The following is a 25,367-nucleotide window of genomic DNA, read 5'->3' as shown; positions in this document are numbered from 1 at the left end:
CCTTCTGTGGGAAAACATGCAGGGCAATGGAATACTGGATACCATCTGAGCTGAAATGAGCAGAACTACTGTCCATTTATGCCCCTGGAGACCCCAACCTGTCATTTTGCATGGCAGAGCAGGAGTGGCCTTGACAATCACAGACATGGTTCTGCCTTCTGTCCACCGAAGCCTCCCACTTTCCTAAGATGTGCTTCTTTGTATGTTTATCCTTGTCTTCCACTAGTTCCAGATTTCATGGATGTTCTTCAAGCTAGTAGGTGTATGTTTAGGGTCCAATTTGAGTAGTTTTGTTACTGTCCTCTTTTCACTCTTTGAACCTGCACATTCCATGGGGAACAATGTGTTTTTGAGTTTGGGAATAAATGGAAGTCATTCTTAACATAGTCGTTAACATGAGGGCTTTCTTTTTGTCCATGAATTTAATGTTATTATTACCAATTTATTAATTTGTGGGGCTTTCCAGGAAGTCTTGTAATATTACGAACCTTATTAGATGGATAGGATACTAAAGGTGAAAACAAATCATGAAAAAAAATTAGGAGTTATCTTTTTAGTTTTTTCTTATCAGATCACTTCTGCAATGATATCTCTAATATTTTAATTCTTATTTATTTTTTATTTCATTTATTAGTCTATTAAATTTTTATAAAATATTTTAGTGCACAATATAGAAACAGAAAATTATATGAATTGTTTAAATAAATCAGTGTATCTTTATAACCTAAAGAGCCTTTCAGAAGAATTACCTTTATTTTAACCACATTATATGATTTTAGTGCAATAATGGTAGATACAAATAATGAAATTAACTAGAAGAACTCTATGTACAGAAATAAAAAGATGGTACAAAGAACTCATGGATCATAGGATAAAATCTGATAGAAATTATGAAGTATTTAGGACTGGGTAATATGGAAAACACTATGGTTCATCTAGTAGATGCAGTTAAAGTAATACATAGACAGGAACAAGTCGTTTTCAATGTTTATATTAAGTAAGGAGAAAACCTGAAAATCAATATGGTAGGCATCCAATGAAGGAGGTTATGAAAAGATTAACAGAACATTCTGAAGACAGTAGAAGGAAGTAAAAATGAACAGTAATGAATTTATTGTTTTTTGTTAAAATATGAGTTAAGACAGATTTCTGAGTCATTGCTTCAGGGGTTACTTTCTCCCCTGGCAATATTCACCACATGTACTTGCTTGTTTTTCTCTTGTTAATCTGTCTTTTGTTACAGGAATCTGTCCCAACTACAAACTTACATGTGTTAAAAAAAAAAAAAAAAAGTTTCTCCTTCATAGGGAAGACTTCAATCAAGGTAGATATTAATCCTATTCATTCAGAGAATGACTCTATGGCAGAAAGATGTAAATTTTTTACAAATGCATTAATAGAAAATGCGGTAAGCATGACTTAACGAGTTTATTCCAAAATCTACATGAAGTGCAAATAGCTAAGAAAAGCAAATAAACATCTGGTTCAAAAAGAATAAGATGGGTATCTTGCTTGATAAAATCAATATATAGAATAAACTAAAATGTGAAGACTCAATTGTGGTATTTGTCCAAGGTAGATACAATTGGTTAACAAATCAGAACAGAGATTCAGAACATATCCATGCACATATGGAGATGTAATATGCAGCACGTGTGTCTTTAGATCAATGGGAAAAGAATACATAGTCCAGTAATGGTGTTGGGGGTAACTAGTTATCTTTATAGAAAAAAAGTTGGATGCCTACTTCACACCTAACACAGAAGTCAATTCCAGATTATTAAAGACTTAATTATAAAAGGCAAAGCTGCAAAATATTTAGAAAATGGTATGGAAAAAAATCCTTTTGAAGTTGGAATAGAAAGGGATTTCATAATGTTCAAAACTGGGCTAAGTGAAAATATATTAAAATTAAGAACATATGTTTATCAGAAATCATCACAAAGTGAAGACAGGCCACAAACTGGGAAAAGCTATTTACACACATATAGCAAAGGATTAATGTAGACTTTTGTAAAGAATTTCTATAATCAATAAGAAAATTAAGGCAAAATCCAGTAGAAAAAATCCAGTAGAAAAGTGAGGCAAATATTTAAGCAATCATGTCACAAAGGACTAAAGAAATAGACTCAATCTCATTACTAATCTGATAAATTGGAATTAAAATTATAGTACCTTTTGGATTGAACAAGGTAAAAATTATGTAGTCAAGATGAGCTGCAGAAGCAGTGGAAATCACATGATTTGATGTTGGATATTACCAGGTAAGGGTATTACCAGGTAAAGGTGAGGCTGTGTCTAGTTTTGAAGCAACCATTCCCATGTTGGGTAAATAATCCTAAGAATTTCTTATATGCACACACAAGGAGACATGCATTGTTGGTAATGATGAAAAACCTGGATATAACACAGATGACCATTAGCAGATGGAATGAATACAGTTGGTGTATTCATGCAAGGGAATACTACACAACAGAGAAAAATAACTACAGTTACTGACATCAGCATTCGTAAATCATAGCAATGTAATGTTTGATAAAAAAACAAGTTGCAGAACAATATATTTGGTATAATTCCATTTATATGAAATCTTGAAAGACTCAAGTAAATATATTGCTTAAGGATTCTGATGAGATAAAAGTCATGAGGAAAAAGTAAGGGAAACACAAAATGTAGGTTGTCTCTGAGTGGGGGTGAGATAGGGGTTTTTATGATATTGGGAAAGCATTTTCAAGAGTTTAAAAATTTCTGATTGCTTTATTTTTTAAGGTCCTTGGAGGTCATGATAACATTTTTTGTATGTGATAAATATTTCTTTTTGTTAGTTCAAGAGTTAATAAAAATAAACCAAAGAATATATAATAAACTCAGGTTGCAATGTTCTCAGCTCAGTAACTTCTTTCTTTGTTTCTAAATTAACTTCACTGCTCTGACTTTATTTTGTCACCCGAAATTTATGGATTGAAGTAAGCTCACTTAAAGGAATTTGCTTAGAGAAGAAAAAAATATTCCTTCATACTGTTGTGGAATGGAGGCTGAGGATAGAAATTAGCGTGGTACATTTAGCAGATGATCGGAAAAAGGGCTGGTTTACAATTCAAATAATAAAAAAAAAAGTAAAATTGACTTGAACTTCTTCCAAGCAATAAAATGTTTGATTTCAGAATTTTCAGTGAAATTTTCCTTCCAGTTATTTGTTCTGCCTGTTCTTAGGCTGGTTTCTGGTGTTGCATTCTCACGAATTCCAGGAAATCCAATATCCTGACAAGTTTGTCTCTGCGATCAGGAAGGGGCAGTGTGGTCTCTGCTGCTTGGACCCTGGCATTGCAGTAGGGACGTAACTGAAGAAACCAGGCACACACAGAAGCCAGGTTTGCAGAAGGAAAACAGGGTGGATCAATTACCAGCAATGTGGGGCAGCACTTCCAGATAATCCTGTTAATTTATTTCCAAATAATTAACTTGAAGACCTTAATTATCTCCATTCATTATTGGCCATTATCATCTTCATTGTCATCATGATTACTATCACCAAAAGCATCTTTTTTTTTTTTTTTGATGATGCTGGAAATTGATCCCAGGGTCTCAGGAATGTTAGGCAAGTGTGCCGCCCCTGAGCTACTTCCCCAGTCTCACCGTAAGCAGGACAGCAGTTTCTGCTCCAAGTCAGCTTTACAGTTTGAGTCTAATCATTTAGAGTCTGTGAACTAGGCAGCAAAGATGAAGACGTGGTCAAGGAAGAGGCGTGGACCAAAGAACCAACATTCCGGTATGATCCCCAGCTTAGCGGAGGAGTCCATTGCTTGTATTCGTTGGCTGTTTTTCATTTGTTTCTGTTAACTTTGTAGGTCAACCAGGCCCGCCAATTTCATGAGCTTTTGCCCTCCTGTTCCATAAGTAAAGCTTGCTGAAAATGATTTCTTTATAGTCAGTATTTTAGTTATTTTAAATCCCATAGTTATTGAAATCATCTTTGAAAATAAAAAAAGCAGTAATTTGTCATAGAATCTTATTGATGCAGAACACTAAGCTAAGTTATTCACTCCTTTAAACTTCATAAATATTGCCAACACATCATCGTATATTTATTATCTTTTTTGATATATAACTTCAACTCTATTTTAATATGATGTCTCCTTGTGAGTTGGCTGTTCATTGTTACTCTGAATATCTCATTTTTGACAAGAACCTTCGTAAGGCTGTGGGGTACAGGTGAGAGAGTTTGAGCTTGGTTTCAGATTCGGATTCTATCTGAGTTAGTTGTTGGACCCTTAAAGTTATTTCAAAACCCTGACCCTCCACTTTCTCTCTATAAAATGGGCATAATAACAAGATATTTTATGCAGAACAAGCAGGACACAGTAATTTCTTCTAACTTAGTTTCTTTGTAAAAATATCAAAATGTATTTAAAATATTTGATGAGAGCAAATAGAGGGTGAAAGAAATATATAACACTTCAACCACTCTGATAAAGCCTTCAGAACTTCAGGAGGACTGACCATGGACAGTCAGAATATTTCTGTGGGGCAGCAAAACCCTAGGATTTGGTTATGACCCCTGAATTGCAAGGCCTGATCTCTTACCCTCTAGCACCTTCACTGATAATGGCCTTTTAAACAAAACAAAACAACAAAGAAAATGAGGAAAATTACAAAAAAAAACATGGAATTTTAAAATGACACATGAAACTTTAAAAAGTGTTCCAGCAACGATTGTGTTGAAAGGTGATTCAACTTGAAAACAAATGAAAATTAATTTGATTAGGCATTGAGAAAAAGCTTGTGAAAACCTAGAGATGAACAAAGAGAGTGGATTTTCAGGGATCTGCTTGTTGTCATGATGAGCCCTGGGACTTTGTGCAAACACTAGTTGCCTTCTGGGTTGTAATTTTACTTAAACATCACATAATTATTTTTCCACAATTAAGGAAACAAAACATATTACAAAGCATTTGGGAAATAGAGAAGCAAAAACTGTTTTCCTTCAGGACTTAGGCTTGTGTATGTTTTTTGAGATTGCAGTAATTGTTTATATGCAATTTTTACACTTTTTTTGGGGGTCAATATTATGTCCAAGCACTTTAAAGTGCTCAGTGATATGTTACATGTCTTAACATGCTTTCTGTCGTGACGCCGAAGTGGCTTCCAAAATTTTACTTGCAATAATTATTGTGAATAGCTTTGCTTTTGGAATTTTTCAAAGGAATTTTATCTGTAGGGCCATTTGGGTTTTCAGCGGGAAAAATAATCCCTCCAAACAATATTGAGGTAAACCTCCCTCAGGTCCTTCCAGTGCCCAGCCCCATTTATCAACCCTGATTCCTCAGGTTCTGCGTGGTGTGCAACTTGCTTCAGCTGCTCTCTGCCGGTAAAGGAAGGAGGTTCACAGTTTAGCTTCATCTCAACCAAGTAATTGTACAAGGTCAATGGGGAAGAGAGAGGAGGAAAAAGACAACAAATGGAGAGAAACTATTTAAAAATGCTTCTAGAATTTTATGAAAACATCTACTCCCTAAATTCAAATGAGACAGTTGGATAGATCTGCAGAGTTGTCACCCTGTCTCTCATTAATGCTGCATTGGCCCCTTTGCCTTTCTTCTTGCTCCCTCAATCCTTCCTCGCTCCCAGGTTATCCCTGCTACCACTCCAAGGGCTCTCTCAATTTTGCTGCCCTTTCTGAGTCCTCTCGCAGTTTCTGCTTTCCTTCCCTACCACACGTCCAGTGGTACAGAAACCTGACTTCTTCACATCATTCAGTGTTTATTGAGCATCTACTGCATGCCAGTTAAGGTGCAAGGCTGTGGAAATTCAAGAGACTAAAACAAAGTCTGTGTGGGTAAAGAGGATGATGGGGCTGGAGAGGGGAAGGATTGTGGCTGGAAATCAAAAGGCAGAACTGGAGTTAGCTAAGAGGGTCACATGTTTGCGTGTGTGTGTGTGTGTGTGTGTGTGTGTGTGTGTGTGTGTGTATGAAGGTCATTTCTGATACAGAACAGCCTTCGCAAAGCTGTGTGGTGCATGTGACGTGAGAGGAGGCGGGTCAGGGTCGGGACCCCTGCTCCTTCAGAGTAGAGTGCATTCCACATCTCAAGATACAAAGCTCAGTTGCTTACTGTTTCCCGCTCACTATTCTCTCTGCCGTCAGGTAAAATCTTCTGACAAGCACCCAGGGTCCCAGTGCAGTTACCTTTTCTCATCGTGTCTGTAAGATGAGGAAGTCCGGCCACTGGTCCATATGAACATCTTAGAGGATGGTGGTCCAGGGGCTCCTTTCCTTATGGTGGAAGTCCTGGAGGGATGGCGAAAAGACCTAGAAGAGGTATGCATTAGGGTTAAATCTATTCCTTTGAGTTCTTTGTATTAGCAACCAATAGCTCTCAGAGGATTGACTTTCTTAAATAACACCAGGGTTTTGATGCCTCAGGGACAATGGCTCTCCATGCTGGCTGCACAATAAAATCAGCTGAGAATCTTTTTAAAAACACTGATGTCTGGCCCCTCCTTCAGAAATTTGCATTCCATTTTTTTTTTTAAAAAGCTCCCTCATTGTTTCTAATGCGTTGCTAGACTCAAGAGCCACTGCTTTTAGGGAGGTATGGTTTGGATGTTAAGATCCTGTTTCCTGTGGGTTCGGTGGCACTTTCCTGTAATCCCATTGGCTCAAGAGGCTGAGGCAGGAGGATTGCAAGTTCAACGCAAGTCTTTGTAACTTAGTGAGGCCCTAAGCAAATTAGTGAGACCCTGTCTCAAAATAAAAATAAAAAGGGCTGGGGATGTGACTCAGAGGTTAAGTGCCCCTGGGTTCAATCCCCAGTACCAAACCAAACCAAACTAAAAAAAAGATCCTATTTCCCCTATATTGTCTCCTTCAAAATGTAATATTGGTATGGTTTCTTACTAGATAATATGTCATATTTCCCTCAGAATTTTTGTTCAGATTTGGATACTAAAATTCTACTTCCCCTTTCCTCTTCAAACATTTTTTTCTTGAACTGAGAAATGTGAGAGAAAAACTGTCCTTTTTAAGTGTGCTCTGCTGTTGCCAGTGGGATCAGCTCTGGAAGCTGAGTCTCTGCCTGAGCAGTAGCAGCAGATACTCAGTGGCTCCTAGAGATCAGGCTTGTAGAATCCAGGCAAGGAATTATAGGAATGCTGCATGGTTTTGGTTATGACTTGGCTTTGGGAGAAGTTCTTTCACCTCCAAAGAGCACTAAAGAGTTAACTATCATTATTATTTTCTACATAATAACTTTCCAAAGAGGTAGAAACATGAAATATCAGAGATATAGTAATCAAACATAAAAGTTAAGATGATATTTGATGTGGAGTTTCAGTGGTTGTGTATCCATATATGGACAAAGGAAAGTTATGTCCGATTCATTCTACTCTTTCCTATTCCCATTCCCCGTCCCTTACCTTCATTCCTCTTTGTCTAATCAATGAACTTCTATTCTCCCCCACCACATTATTGTGAGTCAGCATCTGCTTATCAGAGAGAACTTTTGGCCTTTGGTTTTTTGGGATTGGCTTATTTCACTTAGCATGATATTCTCCAGTTCCAGTCATTTACCTGCAAATGCCAAAATTCCGTTCTTCCTTATGGAATATTCCATTGTGTATATATACCTCATTTTCTTTATCCATTCATCTGTTGAAGGGCATTTAGGTTGGTTTCATAGCTTAGTCATTGTGAGTTGAGCTGCTAAAAACATTGATGTGTCTGCATCACTGTGATATGCTGATCTGATTTTAAGTTCTTTGGCTATATACCAAGGAGTAGGATAATTGGGTCAAATGGTGGTTCCATTCTTAGTTTTCTGAGGAATCTCCATACTGCTTTCTAGAATGGCTGCAGCAGTTTGCAGTCCCACCAGCAATGTATGAGTGTACCTTTCCCCCACATCCTTGGCAACATTTATTATTACTTGTATTCTTGATAATTGCTATTCTGATGGGAGTGAGATAAACTCCCCATCATGTTCAACTACAAGAATTGGATCCTAATTAGAATCAAATTATACTCCATGTATGTATAATATGTGAAAATACACTCTACTGTCATGTATATTTAGAAATAATAAATAAAGATAAAAAATTAAATTATTATGAACTCTAAGAAAACAAAAAAATGATATTTAACACATTTGAACAAAGGAAGGCAGAGAGGCGATTCCTTCACAGGTGCAAGTCAATAGTGTATTGATGATAAACATGAGACTAGAAATAATATTGGTGAATGTATACTATATTAGCTATTGTATTTCAGGCGCTTTGCGTCTGTTAGCTGTGCGTAGAGATGAGAGGCCCGTGCAGATATCCATGTTAAGCTTACACCACGGAAACCCTGGAAGGTGGGCAGGGCTGTTATTTTCAGATTATGAGCGATGCTCTCAAGAGATTCAGATGTTTGCTCACATTTAAGAAAAGGTGGAACTGGGCTTTAAACCCATACCCACCTGTCTCTTGCCCAGTTCTTTTAAGCTGTAGTGTGTGCATTGGGATTGGGACTCTGTGCCAAACCTGATCCGGATTCAGTGGGTCCGTGGCAGGGCCCAAGGGTCTGCATTTGTAACACGCTCTCCTGGGTGATGACAGCTCTGCTGGTCTGCAGACAACACTGGGCAAAGGCTTGGAGCCTGTACTCAGAGTCTGTTGTTGGTCGTAGGTCCAGTTTCGTCATTAATTAGCTGTGTGACCTTGAGAAAGCCACTTGACCTCTCCAGGGCTGAGAGTTATTTTAAATTCATACCTGGAGAGTTTGAAACAGATAACCTCTAAGGTTGTTCTTAGCTCCAATATTTTGTGATTCAGTAAATTGAGGAATGAATGAAGCATATATTAAGTCATGGTGCATTCACTTCCTGAGAGCAGGTCTTGGGAGTGGATCACTGTCTACGACCAGGGGTCAGCACCAGAAGCACAGGCGCAGGAGCTACGGGAGGTAGCAAAGCCCCAATAGTCGGTACAGATGCAAGAAGTCCTCCTTCCTCCCTTGGTCTCCTAGGGTGACGGAGGGATGAAAGGACTACCTGAATTGATGCCCTAGACGGTCGTAGGAAGATTTAGAAATTGAACCTGCTATTTCTTTAAATGACTTGGATCTGGGTTATTTAAAATTATTTATGTTCCTTTTTGAACATCTTTAAAATATCAAATAGAATAGGGATGAAATGAGTTATTGAAACCAGCTAGCCTTCGGGAAATAAGAATGATTTTAATCTAAGTTGACTGAGTTATTTTCTAAGAAGGAGGATTGGTATAAACTTGCAGGAAGTTTTTTTTTAACATGGACTCTGGTGGAATCTTCTGATCACGTTAGTTATTCCTTCAACTGAGAGGGGGTGTGTGACAAAGAAAAATGGCACAATTTGAGTCTAGGTAAAGCAATAAATTACTAAGGACTATCCTGCCACTGGCTATTAGCCAGCACTTAACAGACACACCATAGAATTGTAAATGGTTTGAAATGATTCAAAGCGAAGGGTTTCAGTGATTTCAGTATATTCAGGATACTTTTCAGCTGTGAGCCATTACTCCAGTGCTGAATCTTGGCTCTGTTGTTTTAAGATGATGGACAAAGGAGGAGATGAAAGATACATTTATTCTAATTGACTGTCAAAAGCTTGTTGGAAAGGACTTAACATCTCCTCAGGTTATTCCAATAAGTAGATTTGGAGTTTCTCCACCCCAGTTTTCTTTCATAAAGCAAACTGTTATTTAAAATCTGCTAAGTTCATTGTTAATTAAGATGAAAGTGTGTAACTGCTTTAAGGCCAACAGTGAAAAGATTCTGCGGAGGTTGAGGAAAAATTCTCAGGCTTCAAAGAAACTCCCAGAATTCAAGCTATGTTAATGGGAGTTGGTTTGGAAGTTCTTCCCAGCTCAAAGTCCTCCTGAACTCCTTAAGTAATTAACTCAACTCTGCTCACTTTATAAGACAAGGAATATTTCATTTGAATTGTGATTAGGAAAGTGATGCTGAGAAGCAAAAAAGTACTTGATGGAATTTCGCGTTTTGGAATCCTAAGAGTGAAGCAGAGAGAGACCTGCCGTATCAGTGGCTGCACAGGACAGTGGGGCAGGCGGAAGCAGGGGTCTCAGTCCTTCACTAACCCCGTCTAGGAATGGGGTGAGCCTGGCAGAGCCGTGGCTGTGTGATGAGGACGGGTCTGAAAATCAGAAGTCCCAACTGACATAGTCATCAGGGAGAATGTGGCCATTTCTTTGGCTCAGGAATTTATAAAGAGTCCCTTTCACGTCTCAGCACACTCCTTGCTAGCTTCTGCTTCCTGGATTCAGCTCCTGCCATTCCCTCAGCCTCCCTCTATACTTGGTGAAGGAGCTAAGCTGTTTCAAAGCCATCTCAGATGTCCCCTCTTCTTCAAACCGCCTCTGACCCACACAAGCAGCTTCCTCATCTCCACTTCTGTTAGAACAAGGTGCAATTTCTCTGCCATGTGCACAAATCTGCCTTCCCTGGTAGGTAGGCTGAGCATCTCCAGGGAAGGTTGGCCCTTATGCACCTGTGGTACAGGCAGGACACAGAGCAACACACCAGTTGTGCTTTCTGCCTTGACCTCTAAGTATGCATTGCATCAAGTGACACTGGGACTGTGTACTGCTAACCTTCCTTCCTGACCCTTCCCTTAGCTTGGAATGTCATTCCTTCTTTTTAAATCTTTTTTTTTAATTTTTAAAGATTGCATTTTGGGGTACAACTTTTCATATCTATGCTTGTGCACAATGTAGATTCATACCATTTGTGTAATCATACACGTACATGGGGTAATGATGTCTGTCTCATTCCACTATCTTTCATACCCCCACCTCCTCCCCACTCTCATTTCCCTCTATGTATTCTAAAGTTCCTCCCTTCTCTTGGCACTCTCCTTGCTAGCTCCTACCTCCATTATGTATCATCATCCATTTATCAGAGAAATCATTCAGCCTTTGGTTTTTTGGGATTGGCTTATTTCACTTAGCATAATATTCTCCAATTCCATCCATTTGCCTACAAATGCCATAATTTTATTCTTCTTTATGGCTGAATAATATTCCATTGTGTATATATACCACAGTTTCTTTATCCATCTAGCTATTGTGAGTTGAGGTGCTATAAACATTGATATGGTTACATTACTGTAGTATACTCATTTTAAGTCCTTTGAGTATAAACCCATGAGTGGGATAACTGAGTCAAAAGGTGAGTCCATTCCAAGTTTTCTGAGGAATCTCCACACTGCTTTCCAGAGTGGCTGCACCAATTTTCAACTCCACCAGCAATTCATGAGTGTGCCTTTTTTATTCCTTCATTTTACACCTGACTCCTCTTCCCTTCTCCTGAATGTCATGTTCCCTCCGTTCCCTTCATTGATTTAGATGGCAAGATTCTATTGCTTGCTGAATTATCATTCAACAAGGCTTATGGAAAGGGCAATGTGGCCTAATGAGAAGAGAAGCTAGAACACAGAGGGGGCTTTTGCTGGTTTGCCTCCTGGCGTCACCACCTACCAACTCTGTGACTTTGGACAAGCCAATTTATCATCTCTGGGTTTTAGTTTCCTCAACTGTAAAAATGGAATAATAATACTTGCCTTTTAGGGTTGGTTGTAAAATTAAATGGGACAATACATGCAAAAGAACCTAAGTAGATCATGGCATATAATAGGTCCATACTAAACATTAGTATACTTCTTTTTTCCCCCCCTCCTTTTTATTATACTTAAAAGCAAATGGATTGGATTTTTCTCTTTGTAAACAAAATTCAATTAAGCCTCTTTGTACTTGTACATTGAGAGTATTGATTTTTTCTTCTTCTGTCCAATGGGTCTGGTGGCAGTCAGAGGAAATACTGAGATGATAAAATCTGTAGTTCTTCCTCCTTCACCTAAGTTCTGATACCCATCCCAGGCCAGAGCAGCATGAAGGCAGTGCCTCTGAATGCTGGTCACACATTAAAATCACCTGGGTGAACTTTTGAAAAATACTGGTGTTGGGTTCATCCCTGAGCAATGAGAACCTCTGTGGGTGGATCCCTGATCTTCACTTACATTTTAAAAAAGCTGTGTAGGTAATTGTGATGTGCAGCCAGGGTGAGAAAAACTGCTACAACCTCTCAGGTTTTAAATTCACATAAGAAGGATTCTTTGTGGATACCCCTGTCTCTAGAAGCTTCAGTTAGAGAGTAGTGGTTCTTCAAGTGCAACTCTGTGTAGTGACTTCTCGATTTTTCTCGGTGCCAGGCCTCGAGGTGACAGCTGCAAGGACGAGTGAGATATGGAGCCAGGAAAGAGCAAAGTGGATGCAGTTTTCTGGTGTCAGTGGCCTTGAGCTAAGCATACAGGAGACTCTTAATGCACTCTCTTTTATTGAATGAGAGAGCAGGAGCCAACAGAACTATTTAACACATAATTACATGCCTAATCTTGCATAAAATTGTAACACTAATGACATCACAGTGGAAGCCCAAAAGGTCACCCTAAGCACAGAAATTTAGGGTGGCTTCTAATGTGTGAGACTTTATTTTGCAGATAGCAAATTATATGTTCTTCCTAGGAGTCGAGTTGTTTTGGCTTCAGGGCTTTTGGGGGAAAAGCCAAATGTATGGTGATAATTTTAGATCTAAGGATTTAATTTAGAAAACGGTACTTATTAGGAGCAGTTTTAATGTCATTTGGATATTTTCCTCTAAAATCAACTAGACACTTTACCTTATTTTAGTTCATTCATTTGCACATCCATTTGCCAAGTATTTATTAAGTACCTCCTACGTGCCAAGCACTGTACTGCATAATGTGAGCGCCGAGACTTTCAGTCCTGCATCTAAGCAGTGCTTCGTCTATAGAGGAGTCAGAATAGCAAGTCAACATCTGCTCTATTCTAGATCCTGGACCTGCTCTAGTCAAGACTGCTGTGACTTCCCAGTGGGAATCCCAAATAGTTCCTTTTCCCTCCACATCTTACTTAACCTCTCAACATGCTCACATGCTCAATTTTATATCACTGGTCATTTCCTTCTTCTAAAAATGCTTTCCATCCTTTCTAAAGAGGATGTTACTTTCTTGGTTCTTCTTACTCTCCATAATTTCTTTTGTGGGTTCCTGTTTTACTACCCGTCCCTTAAATATTAATGTCATTTGGGGGACTAGTGAGAACCACTGGACAATGACTACTGGACCATGCCTTACAAGGAGTGAAGGCCTTTCTCCCCATATGATGTCTAGGAGACTGAGTAGCCAGCCCATTTGCTATTGTTTTGCAGAGGTGAGGAGGAAGTGTATTGCTGAATCCTGTGTCTCTTTGAGAAGAATCGAATAAGAGAATAAGTAATGTTTTAGATTTTTATTGCAAATAGCCTTTCAATTATTGGAGTAACTGTGAATGGACTCCTCTGACTAGAGGTGGGGTGATGGTCACTTGTGACCCTTGTCACATGTGACATAGATCAATTGCTGTTCATGTGTTCATGACGTGTTTGACTTTAGTTTCAGGAGGATGGCAGCTAAGTATTGTATCTGCCCCTTAGCCTGCTAGTGATTTGGCTCTTTGAGCTCAGTAATGGGCTGCTTCCCGCTGTCCCAGAGGTTCAGGGGTTCCAATCTTCCTGCTGTCGCTGAGTAACCCTTTAACTACAGGTAAAACACTGTCCTGCCCCCAGCATCACCATCTGTGAAAAGATGCCAGTGAGTTAAACCCTATTCATTTAGTTAATTCAGCTTTTACTTCTCCAACAGGTACTTGTTGAGGATGTTGCTCTGTGGCAGGCACTGAGCGTGGGGTTGGGGATGTGGTGATGGACACAATAGGCTATGACCCTCCTCTTAGGGAACTCATGGTCTAGAGGGGTGACAGACTGGTCAGACAAGTGTGGATGTGTGTTATCAATAAAAGGCTGTTAAGCATATTTGCTAAACAGTGAAGTAAACTTGGCATCACATCTACAGTCACAAGTCAATGGGAAATGACTATCTCAGGGTTTGGTTGATAGAGTTCTGAAATCAGTTTCAGGTTGAAATCCCAACTCTATGATATATTAATTATGTAACCTAAGTACATTGTTAAATTTCCCTGAGCCTCCTTTTCCTCATCAAGAAAAATAGAGTAATAACAGATGTTGTACAGGATTGCCATGTGGATGATTTGAAATAATACATGGCATTAAGTCATTAAGTAAGCACTCAGTAAATGTTTTTTTTTTTTATCCCCCTGCCCCAAAGTGGCCATACTGATACATCAAGTCATTCTGTTTGATTCATTTTCACAAAAACGAAAAAAAAAACCCTTTACAGATGTGGAAAACACATTTCCACATGGTCTTAATTAGTCCACTATTCCATGATTCATTTCTTAATGAGCTTTTCACGTGTGCCTCTTAGATTGGTACAAATGACAGATTTATGCTGAAACCCCTGGTTCCTTCTCAGTGCCCATGGTTTAGCTCTTCTATTTAAACTGAGAATCAAGGGCATTAAACTATATGAGTTCTTTATAGAGAAGAACCAGAGATGGCAACAGTACACATAAACAGGGGCGTCACTTCTTTAGACCCATATATAAATAATGCGCTTCTATGCATTACTTCATTTAACACTGAGAGCAGCTCTTACCAGAGCCCTTTCTATTTACCAGACAAAACTTATATTCAGAAAAGCAAGTAAAATTTCCCAGGCCACATAGCTATTAAGTGGTGAAGCCAAAATTTTAGTGCGAACCTGTTCAAGTACAAAACCAACGTTCTCTCACACTGTACATTTTTGCGAGGCTCACCAAGTAACAAAATTCGTATCAAAGAAATTATGCTTGCTCAACAATAGTGGCAACTTTTAGCTTATTTATTCCTTGCGGATTGCAGTTTTCATTCACATCACCTTTGGAGAGAGAGGGAAGAGGAGATGCAGGGGAAGAATATGGCAGCAGGGAGCGAAAGAGAAGAAGCCACAGCGCAGAGATGCAGGCCAGGCTCCAGCCTTGCTCCTCACCATCTGGGTAGCCTGGGCAGCTTTCTAATACCTGTCTGCTACTGTCTTGCCTTTTTTTTTTTTTCCATTAAAAAAATTCAGATTTGTTCTTTTTAGTTATACATGATAATAGAATGTTTTTTGACATATCCTGTGTACATGGAGTGTAACTTCCCATTCTTGTCGTTATACGTGATATAGAGTTATGCTGGTCACGCATTCATATGTGAACATAGAAATGATATGGCTGATTCATTCTACTGTCTTTGTCATCCCCATCTCCCCTCCCATCCTACAACTCCCCTCAGTCCAATCTGGTGAACTTGCCCCCCACCATCCCACTGCCTGCCTATTGTGAGTGAGCATACCCATATCAAAGAGAACATTTGGCATTTGTTTTTTTGAAATTGGCTTATTTCATTTAGCATGATAGTCCCCAGTTCCATCCATTTACTGGCAAATGCTGTAATTTCATTTTTCTTCATGGCTGAGTAATATTCCATTGTGTATATATACCATATTTCCTTTCTTCATTCATCTGTTGAAGGGCACCTAGGTTGGTTCCATGGCTTAGCCATTGTGAATTGAGCTACTATAAACATTGATGTGGCTGTATCACAGTAGTATGCTAATTTTAAGTCCTTTGGATGTATGCCAAGGAGTCAGGTAACTGGGTCAAATGGTAGTTTCACTCCAAGTTTTCTGAGAAATCTCCATACTGTTTTCCAGAGTGGTTGCACCAATTTGTACTCCTACCAGCAAAACATGAGTGTACCTTTCCCCCCACATCCTTGCCAACATTTAGCGTTACTTATATTCTTGCTAATTTACTGCTATCTTTTATGTTACATATACATAATGTGTATATGCAATATTTGTATACCTATGCTAATATATGAATATATGTAATATAATGTATTAAAAGTCTCTGCTACATGGGAAGCATTATGTGTATACTATTATCATTACTTGGGAGTGGTTTAAGTACATATTAGATCTGGAAGATAATTGAGTCTGTATCATACCACAGTTAAATATGTTCCATAGACAATCATGAAAGTGATCTTTACTTTTTCATGGAGAAAGGAGTGGAGGAAAGGGTAAGCCATCTAAGCAGTGTGATCTCTGCCATAAACTCTTGGGTAATTGGCTCACCTTTATTCCTATTCCTCATTCTAACATGAGGGAATTGAAAGAGATGATTCCAAGGTTCCTTTCATTTGAAAAATTTTATTTTGTTCTGCTTTGGAAAATTGCAATCAAGGTCTGCTCCTGTGACTTATTTGACTTCTAATCTGTCTTTGGTTAAATATAATTTCTATTTTACGTTCTGTTGATTTCTTAAATGAAGTGTTCAGTAATGCTCATGGGAAATTCAAGAGAGGGGAGATTAAGCACCAAATGCAAAGGCAAAGTGAAAACCCTCATTGATCCTTGTAAATGATTTCTACAGACCCACGTTCCTACAGAGTTGGGCATCTAGGGCACACATCTTGTCTCGTTTCATCGTCTCTTTGACTTATTTCCTCTACCCCCTGTTCTGCATCTGCTCGGATCCCTATCACTAATCCAATAATTTAACTGCTGCTCTCTCCCAAAGGGGAGCTAATGATCTGATCATGAAGATTTCAAGTGTTAGAGCAGCTTGTGAGGGAGATATGTTGAAGTCAGGAAAATACGGTTCACAGACTGCTCTGTCCCACCGTGGTGGCCATTGGGTGAACTGTAATTAAACCTGTCCACAGTCTCTCCCAGTTGTGTCTCTGCACTGACTGCTGATCATATGCGTAAAGCTCTATTCCTGGAGGAAACCAGCATTCTGAACTTGGTGTTCTCAGCCTCAAACTGAGTCATCCAGCCTTTCCTTCTTGCCAAGTGGACAAAGATTCCTTTGATTTATCTATGTCTTTTCTTGCTGAGTGAAATAGTGGTAAGAAACCAGACCTCTGGAGTTGAAGATGACTGGATCGAGCTCCATGCCTTTCCTTTGCTATCAGTATTGTTCTGCATGCAAGTTCATTCACGTCTGAGTCTCAATCCCCTTAGCTATATAGAATTGGGATATTAATGCAAACTTTAACATTTATTGTAAGAATTAATTAAAATAATAGTACTAACATTATCCACGGCTATTTTATATGCAGCTATTTACTCACACATATGCAAATGAATGTTTGTATATGTCATAAATGTTTGTCTATTTATATGTCCTAATATACCTAATGTGTCAAATCAGTGTACCACGATCCTGACTGAAGGCAATTGAGACAATTCGGAGAAGTCATTGAATGCTAGCATTTTAAAACTGGAAGATATGTCGGAGATATTCTGGGCCAGATGCCAAGACTGAGAGTAGGTATTTTTTTTTCCTGGATAGTGTTTTTGAGGCTGCAGGTAAAAGGCCTCCTGGAAGCTTATAGGTCCAATAGTAGAAGCAGGTTTTTACAACGCAAAGGGCACTGAGCAGGCAGAGAAAAGGCACTTTAAGTCCTACATCCTGCTTTGCCTCAGTGCAAGGCTGTATTTAAAGTTTTAAGGAGAAAACAGTAAGAAGAGTAGAGACTTTCTTTTGATGGCCACAGGTCAAAGCAAAACCTATTCAAATGACTTGAAGTCTATGGTGAAAGATACTTGAAAATATTAAATCAGATGTTTAATTCTTTTTAAAAACTGTTTTCATCATTGTATGAAAAAATATCTGATGTGCTAATGATTTTGTTACTGAGGAATCCCTGTTAATAACATAAGTACCTTGGAGTAGTTCATTTAAATAGCTTGCATCTCCCACATTTTATAGTATATAGATTCTTGGGTTCTAAATCATGGACTTAAAACCAAAGAAAACCATCTGAAAAGGTGACTATCTGACAGGATCCTGATTTCTTTAGTCTACACATATGTCCCCAGAAGCTCAGCCAACTTAGGAAGGGGTAGCAGGGATTGAGGAAACATGGAATTTCTTTTACCTCTCACTTCTACTCCTTTCTGGCTTTGTGACATGGGGTGAATTAATTAACCTCTCTGAATCTCAATTTCCTTATCTCTAAAAGCGAAGGCTTAAATATCTACCTCTGACAATTGTTTCACTAGTAAGCAAGAAGACATGTTGTGAATCTGGGCTAGGCATGAATGGATGTGAATTATTTCCCCAAAGGAATGTATCTGGTCAGTCTGTTCAACATCTGCTATTGAGAACCGGAAGAGCTGCCTCTTCTGCTGTAGGGGAAGTAGCCAACATGTGAGGTTGTTTTCTTCGGAAGATGAAATTAATCCAATAATAAGAAGAAGTGGTTACTGAAATTGATCTTATGTTACAAGGTACCAGATGCAGACAGGATGACAAAATGACCCATGGGAAAAGTCTAGAGGCAGGGTATTCTTCCCTGTTCCTCACGCCCCAGCCTGTGAGCCACCAACCCTGTGCACGTATTATCTTAACAGCTCTAGAGAAGCACAGTCCAGTAGGAGCATAATGAAAGCCACCTATGCAGTGTTCAATTTCCTAATAGCCACATTAAAAAGAATACAATGAAACAGGAGATATTCGTTCTAATATTCTCCAATATTATCATTTTAACATGTAATAAAAACAAAAATCAATAATTATATAGTCCCCCCCTTTTTTACTAAAGCTTTGAAATTCAGTGCATATTTTATGCTTCTAACATATTGCAATGCATGTTAACCACATGTGAAGTGTTCAATAACCACAAGTGTCTAGTGCCTGTTATTTTAGACTTTTAGAATCTGCTGTCAACAATAGTAAAGTACAAAAACAAATCACTATTTTCATTTATTGAATACTTTTCATGTAAAGGGTTCTGTGTTTTGTATGCATTACATTGATCATCCTATCAGGTATGTGTTATTTCTAACCTGCTTTATAGATGAGAATGCTAAGGCTTAGAGAGATTAATGTGTCCAAGGTCATGCGACTTTTTAAGTGGCAATCAGCGCTGATCATGCCGCTTCTCTTGCATTACTTGAATGGTCTCCTAACTGGCTGGCCTACCTTACAATAGGACATTTTGAAAACTGTGACAAAATAGTTGCTTCAAATTGTAATGCCATTATTTTATTATTATTGCCAAATAATTTATGTCAAAGACAGTCTTGATCTTCAGCTATTTTTGAGCCTAACCCCCTCTGTTGTTATGTCTATGAGAAACCTAAAATCCCTCATTGCCCTCCCAACTCTGAATTTAGAGGTATAAGGTTGGAGTGAAGTGCAGAGATGGAATAGACACTGGTTCTGGAACTAGAAGAGAGGAGTTGAAGGAGTCTCAGCACAAGGGAATGAGAAAATGTTTCAGAAGAAAATGCTTGTCACCTGTCACCCTGGTTTAACCTTTACATGCTGTTTACACACTGCATCCCACAAACATCTACAATTGTTATGTGTAAATTTAAAGCATTTAAAAAAAAGATAATTAAAAAAAAGGATTGTTGGGGAAGATGCTGGCATTGTCTCTAGGGGGAATGAAGATTCTTCAGGGAAAAAACTGGTTACAGTTTGGAACAGGGCATAAGCAAGATAAGCCATACCACATAGCAATGCTGCTGTGAAAAACTATCAGTCTTGTTTCTGAAGGACTCAGGGTCCAGCTTGAAGATGGGACAAAGTTAGGATAATCTGAATATCAATCGGGCAACAACTAAAATGGAGGAAATCCAGAAAATGTATTTAACCCATGATTTCATATATTAGTTAAAACACTTGAATTGGTCACCACTAGAAGATGCCAGGGAACCAAATTCTTATATTTTGAAAATTGGTAAGCATAGGGAAACATCCTTCATTCACTCTACATTTCTTAAATTAATTAAATTACTGTCAAACCAAGTAGTAATTGAAATAAATTTTCTCTTTATTGAGATATTTCACCCAGTTAGTGAGGATGGGATAATATATTGAAACTGTTACCATTTTGCAACTCTGGTTTTTTTTTTTTTTTTTTTTTTTTTGGTGCTGGGGATCGAACCCAGGGCCTTGTGCTTGCAAGGCAAGCACTCTACCAACTGAGCTATCTCCCCAGCCCCACCATTTTGCAACTCTGAATGAGTTGATGCACTTAGACTTGATAGTCAGTGATTATTACTATCAAAAGAGAGATATAAAAAATACAATATCAATTACAAATAAGTGTTTCCAAGCAAAACCACGAACAAGACCAAATCCCACTCCAAATCTAATCAATCCCCTAGACCCAATGAACAATTTATAGAAAGTCAAGAAAACAGAGGATCATGCTACAAAATACTGTGGAGATATAATTGGTAAAATTGAAACTATGATCAACTCTACAGGAAAAATGACATGGTGTTTTTATTTTAACTTCTTTTAGTTTTAGTGCAATGTTCTTTTTATTTTCAAAAGAATTTTACATATTTCTAATTGGTGCATTGTGGTTGTACATAATGATGGGGTTTGTTGTTACATATTCATACATGTATACAACATGACAATATAATTTGGCCAATATCCGTCTCTAGTGATATGTTGTTTTTTTGGGGGGTGGTGGTGCCAGAGATTGAACTCAGAGACACTTGACCACTGAGCCACATCCCCAGCCCTGTTTTGTATTTTCTTTAGAGACAGGGTCTCACTGAGTTGCTTAGCACCTCGCCATTGCCGAGGCTGGTTTTGAACTCACGATCCTCCTGCTTAAGCCTTCTGTGAAGTTGGGATGACAGGTGTGTGCCACCACACCTGGCAATATGGTGTTTTTAATAAATAAAAGATAAAATAGAGAAGGAATGTATAAATTATATGTGACTTAAAAAGATGTGTTGACCAATTACAATGTGTGGACATTATTTGAATTCTGATTTACAAACTGTACAGGAAAAAAAATCTTGTCCTCTTCTGTTTTTAATCTTTATTTATCCCAATGCGATTCTTCCAGAATTATTTTTCTAAGTATGCATCTAGTCAGTTTGCTTCTTTACTTACATCCATTGATGGCTTCTAAATATCTGTAGGTAAACCCAAGAAAGATTTCACAGTGCCCTGTTTCAAGGAGAAAATCATAAATGTGAACTTTAGGGCAGGTTTCCTGGAAGAGGTGACAAATGATAGCCAAAGAAGATGAAAAATATTAGGCAGACTTTTCTGGGAAAGCAACTGAACAGGCTCATTGGCATGAGCATTTTGTGTGTGGGTTGAGTAGAAGGTTGGAGCCCTTTGAAGTAGAGAGTCCCTGTGGTGGAGATGGAGGTCTAAACAGCTGTGCAAACCAAGTCGGGCAGATGTTTGGTATCTGGGGCAGTAGGCTTCTTCATTGCATGCTTTTGCTCTGTAAGTGCAAATGTAAGATGAGGAGGCTGGCTTTTAAAGCAGAGATCCTGCTCCTTTATCACGATGCACCTTCCCTTGCATTCCACTCCATGTTCCAGATTCTGAAGGTCAGGCTGCAGCAGAGGCTCCCAGTTGTGCATCAGCTTTAGCGCTGGGCATTCAGAACCAATCACAGCACAGTGTGTCTTGACACTCTGGCTGAAAACTAATGATTAAATGACTCAATCAGAACATCGCTCTCGTGGAGGTGATGAGGAAGCATCCAGTGTCAGGTCCCAGGAGCTGGGTTTGAAGATGCCAGAGCTACAAAGGAGGGACGCTGTAACTGGCTAGTCCAGAGTCAGTGGACAAAGTCAGGTGAAAGGAGGAAGTATAGGCACAAAATCTAACATCCAGAACTGCTTTCAACATCCGGTGTTCCTTGGGGTGAAAGGTGGTCCAGGACCATAGAGAATGACACTCTGGCTTCCCCTGCCCTTGAGATTTGAGATATGCTTGACTTTGCGAGGCAGGGAGTGAGTCTGGAACAAGGGGGCTGTGGCAAAATGGTGATAGCCTTGGAGGCAAAATCTTCCCAGGTTATGCTGTGTGTGTGTGCGTGTGTGTGTGTGTGTGTGTGTGTGTGTGTGTGCATGCTTGGGTGTGGGCATAGGTCTGCATGGAGGCATTTCACAGGGCAATGAGTTTGGCTTTGTACTGCTCTGGGTTTGACTCTGCTTTCCAGGTTATTGATCACTCGACTTTAGGTTGACCATTAAGCCTTCCTTAGTCAGTTTCCTTATTTTTAAAATGAAATTGTTATTGGCACATAGTAAGAATTCAATTTAGTGGCTCTTTTTAATGAATTTATCTCAATGCTTCAGTTGTGTTAAGGTCAAATGATAACCCTATTTCTTTTTTTTTTTCTGATATTTCTTACCTTACTTAAGCTGACACTTGGGATCAAAATAAAGCTCCTTTTAAACTTCCTTTTGCCATATTGCTTTCAAAACATGTTAATGAATGGAAATGAACACTGCAAGCAAATTGTAGAGAAGGAAAATAATCATTGTGATTCTCAAGGAACTGTTACAAGAAACAAAAGGAAGCTCAGCTGCAACAGTCAGGGGTAGCTGACTCTTGAGGGCATTTGGTGACAACTGCCCATCATGAATCATGGGCCAGGGCATTATTTCAGACAGTGTGGTATAAACCTAGATCTAGAATTTACTCGTCACCTGGTGCTGAGGAAAATGAGATGACTGATCAACCCAAGCTGGTTACATAAATATTTAAGCTTTTTAGAATTTACCAAAAGCAATCAAATACTATAAATGCCTATTTGCTGGTAAATGATTTAATAAACCCTTTGTTATCTGGGACTTATAAGACCCTTAGAAATTATTTTTCCCCTCTGCATCTCTTGCTTCAACCCTTTTGTAATATGCTCAATGAGGGGTTATCCAGTTATTGATTAAGTACCTCTTGTGGGGAATCCACCCTCTCTGGAGACCACCCTTCCCATTGTTAGACACTGTGGTAGATGGAAAGTGTCTCCATAATTTGAGGTGGGATTGGTCTTTCCAGAGTTCTGCTACTGCTCCTGATTCTACATCCTGGATTTCTTTCCAGATGTTTTAGAACAACTGTAATATCTTGGCAACACTTCTTCACTGTGACCTGCATGGAAGTCCAACTATTCTTCACATGATGTGACTTCAATTTCCCTTCTTATTTTGGTCACCCTCTGAAGCCATGCTCCACGTATCCTCTCTTTCCTAAAGCATCATGGGCATTATGACATTTATTATTTAATGGTACTGTACATACTTTAATTTAGTTGCAACCCAACCCCTGTAGTATAGACACTCTTCATTCCCATTTTACTTATGAGGAAGGTAAAGCAAAGGAAGGTTTAAACAACCTGCTCAAGGCAGTAAGTGGAGGAGCCAGGACATGATCCCTGCAGCCCAGGTTAGGAGTCCACACTCTTAAACACTGTTTGAATATAGTACTTCAGTTTCATCTGATTAGTGTTGAGGATGGAAAAACTATCACCTTCTATTTATTTATCTTGAAGTCACATTAATATTCCTGGCTGGTATGGTTGAGCAGGTATATGCAGGGAATTAAAAGTCAAGAGTCAGATTCTGAATTTTGATACCTGCTTTGCAAAAGGCCATGGAGGGGTCCTAGGTTTTATTTTGAAGGTTTTATTTTGGAGTCCTGTTATGTACTAATCATTATTGTTATTTTAAATGTCTTTTCTGTTTTTTTTTTTTTTATGTTGTTTCTGACTAGGTGGACTTTGATTTTGGGTGCTAGACACCCACCTGCCTCAGTCTCCTGAGTTGCTGTGACTATAAGAGCCCATCACTGTGCCTAGTGCATTAATTATTAGTTTGAAATCCATTATACATTTTTTAAGCAATGGAATAGGACATACAATCATATTTACATATTTGAAATATTACTCTGAAGGCAGTGTTGAGGATAAATTAGATGAGGATAAAGAAAAGGAGGGAAGCATCGGGAGCACCGCAGGCAGTGGGCACAGCAGACTCAAGAGAAAGCTCTGGGCTCTGGAACCCTGGGATGAATTATCAGTTAATGGAGGCTTTGAAGATTACAGGTCAAAGAAAGATCCCTTGACTAAACCTACTGTGGTGGGTGGTGGTCTTCCTCCAGGTGTAGACAGCATGCTGTGGTTTGGCTTTGTTCTTGGGAACCCAAGAGGATAAAGTCCCTGAGCTGTCCTTGATGTCTTCCTGTGTCAAAACTCAGGGAAAAATGATTCTAATTTTCTTTATTGCCTTGTCAGCTGTAAATGAATTTGCATTTACATAGGGACTCACATGTTTGACAAGAACCATATTCATCATATCAAAATGTTCCCCCAATCTTCTAGAAGGGTGGTTATTTAGTACAAAAATGGAACATTTTTTTGCATTGTATGTCTGATGAGAGTAGGTGATTATCTCAAGAAAAAAATTTTGATTTTAAAAATCTTAATATTTTGGTATAAAAATGATAGTTAAAATCTATTTTAACTAACATAAATGTTAGGTCATTCCTCTTCAATACTCTTCTCTTAAGAAGAGTTAATTTCCTTTTCTTTATCACTTAAATAGTCTGTGAGCTTTTCATTTACTGATACATTCATTTATAAAACATTTGTTATGTAACACAGTAGATATTAGAGACTCTACTGGATGTAAAAGATTAATTGCCTGTTTTCAGATAGTATCAGGAATATGGGAAGTCTTAAATCAAAGACTTAAAGTATAGCCACACACTTGGTGAATTGGCAATGAATATTAATTGGTAAACTGTTGGCAATTTTTGAGAGCCTGCTTATTTTCATGTGAATTATATATTGATTCTCATTCCAGAAAGTCGAAGTGCTATGACATAGCTCTGAACTTTGGATGTGGAGTCAGGCTGTAAATATCGTGCCATAATTAAAAAACAAACAAACAAACAAAAAACAAAACAAAACAAAAAAAACGAACCTGGTTCTGGTAGTTGTAGACCTGCATTTGTCTGAAAGTGGTTTTGGGAGGACTGGTAGTTGAAATCTTTTGCTATGTTACAAAAGAGTTTTTAGGTAAAACTCAGGTCAAAGGGACAAGGAAAACACTGAGATGCTAGATGGAAGGAACCTGTACCATCTGACTTTTAGAATTGCACTGCTTATCCATGGTTTTGAGTTATTTTCCTTCCTATCTGTCCACTATGGATGAATCCTTGGTGGTGATGAGGGAGAGGAGGATGGTTAAGTCGTTTCAAGTTTGAATGGAGGAAAAGGAAGTTCCTGCACTTTCAGAAGCACTTGTTGGCCAGTCTGACACTTTTGTCTCCATTCCAATCGGAGCTGGGTCCCTCGTTCCTTCCCTGGCTTCAGTTAACATGGGTCTGGGTTGGTACGTACCCATCTCTCTGGGAAGAGACAGGAGAGCAGAGGACTATATCCCCACAAGGAATCCAAGCTCACCTCTCTGTATCTGTTCACAAAACTTCCATCTCAGAGCATCTGATTCCTGGAATTCCAAGATTTTTCGAACTGTCATGTTCCAGATTTAATATTTCTCAAGACAATGAGATGGAAAGAAGACAACATGTGGACCAGAGAC

At 38.7% G+C, this 25,367-nt stretch overlaps 1 protein-coding gene across 1 annotated transcript in view; it reads right to left on the bottom strand.

Moving 5' to 3' along the window:
* Nucleotides 1-25,367, bottom strand: part of Kcnmb2 (potassium calcium-activated channel subfamily M regulatory beta subunit 2) — a 237,430-nt gene that overhangs the window by 28,433 nt on the left and 183,630 nt on the right. Inside the window, exon 2 of the mRNA XM_047565056.1 lies at nucleotides 6,188-6,310. Within this exon, the coding sequence (XP_047421012.1) occupies nucleotides 6,188-6,243 (56 nt within the window). The 5' untranslated portion in view covers nucleotides 6,244-6,310. The remainder of the gene's footprint in view (nucleotides 1-6,187; nucleotides 6,311-25,367) is intronic.

The sequence above is a fragment of the Sciurus carolinensis genome, chromosome 9 (assembly GCF_902686445.1).
Source record: "Sciurus carolinensis chromosome 9, mSciCar1.2, whole genome shotgun sequence".
Lineage (NCBI taxonomy): Eukaryota > Metazoa > Chordata > Mammalia > Rodentia > Sciuridae > Sciurus > Sciurus carolinensis.
Note: the sequence above shows the minus strand (reverse complement) of the source record. Positions and strands in the feature narration are given on the sequence as shown.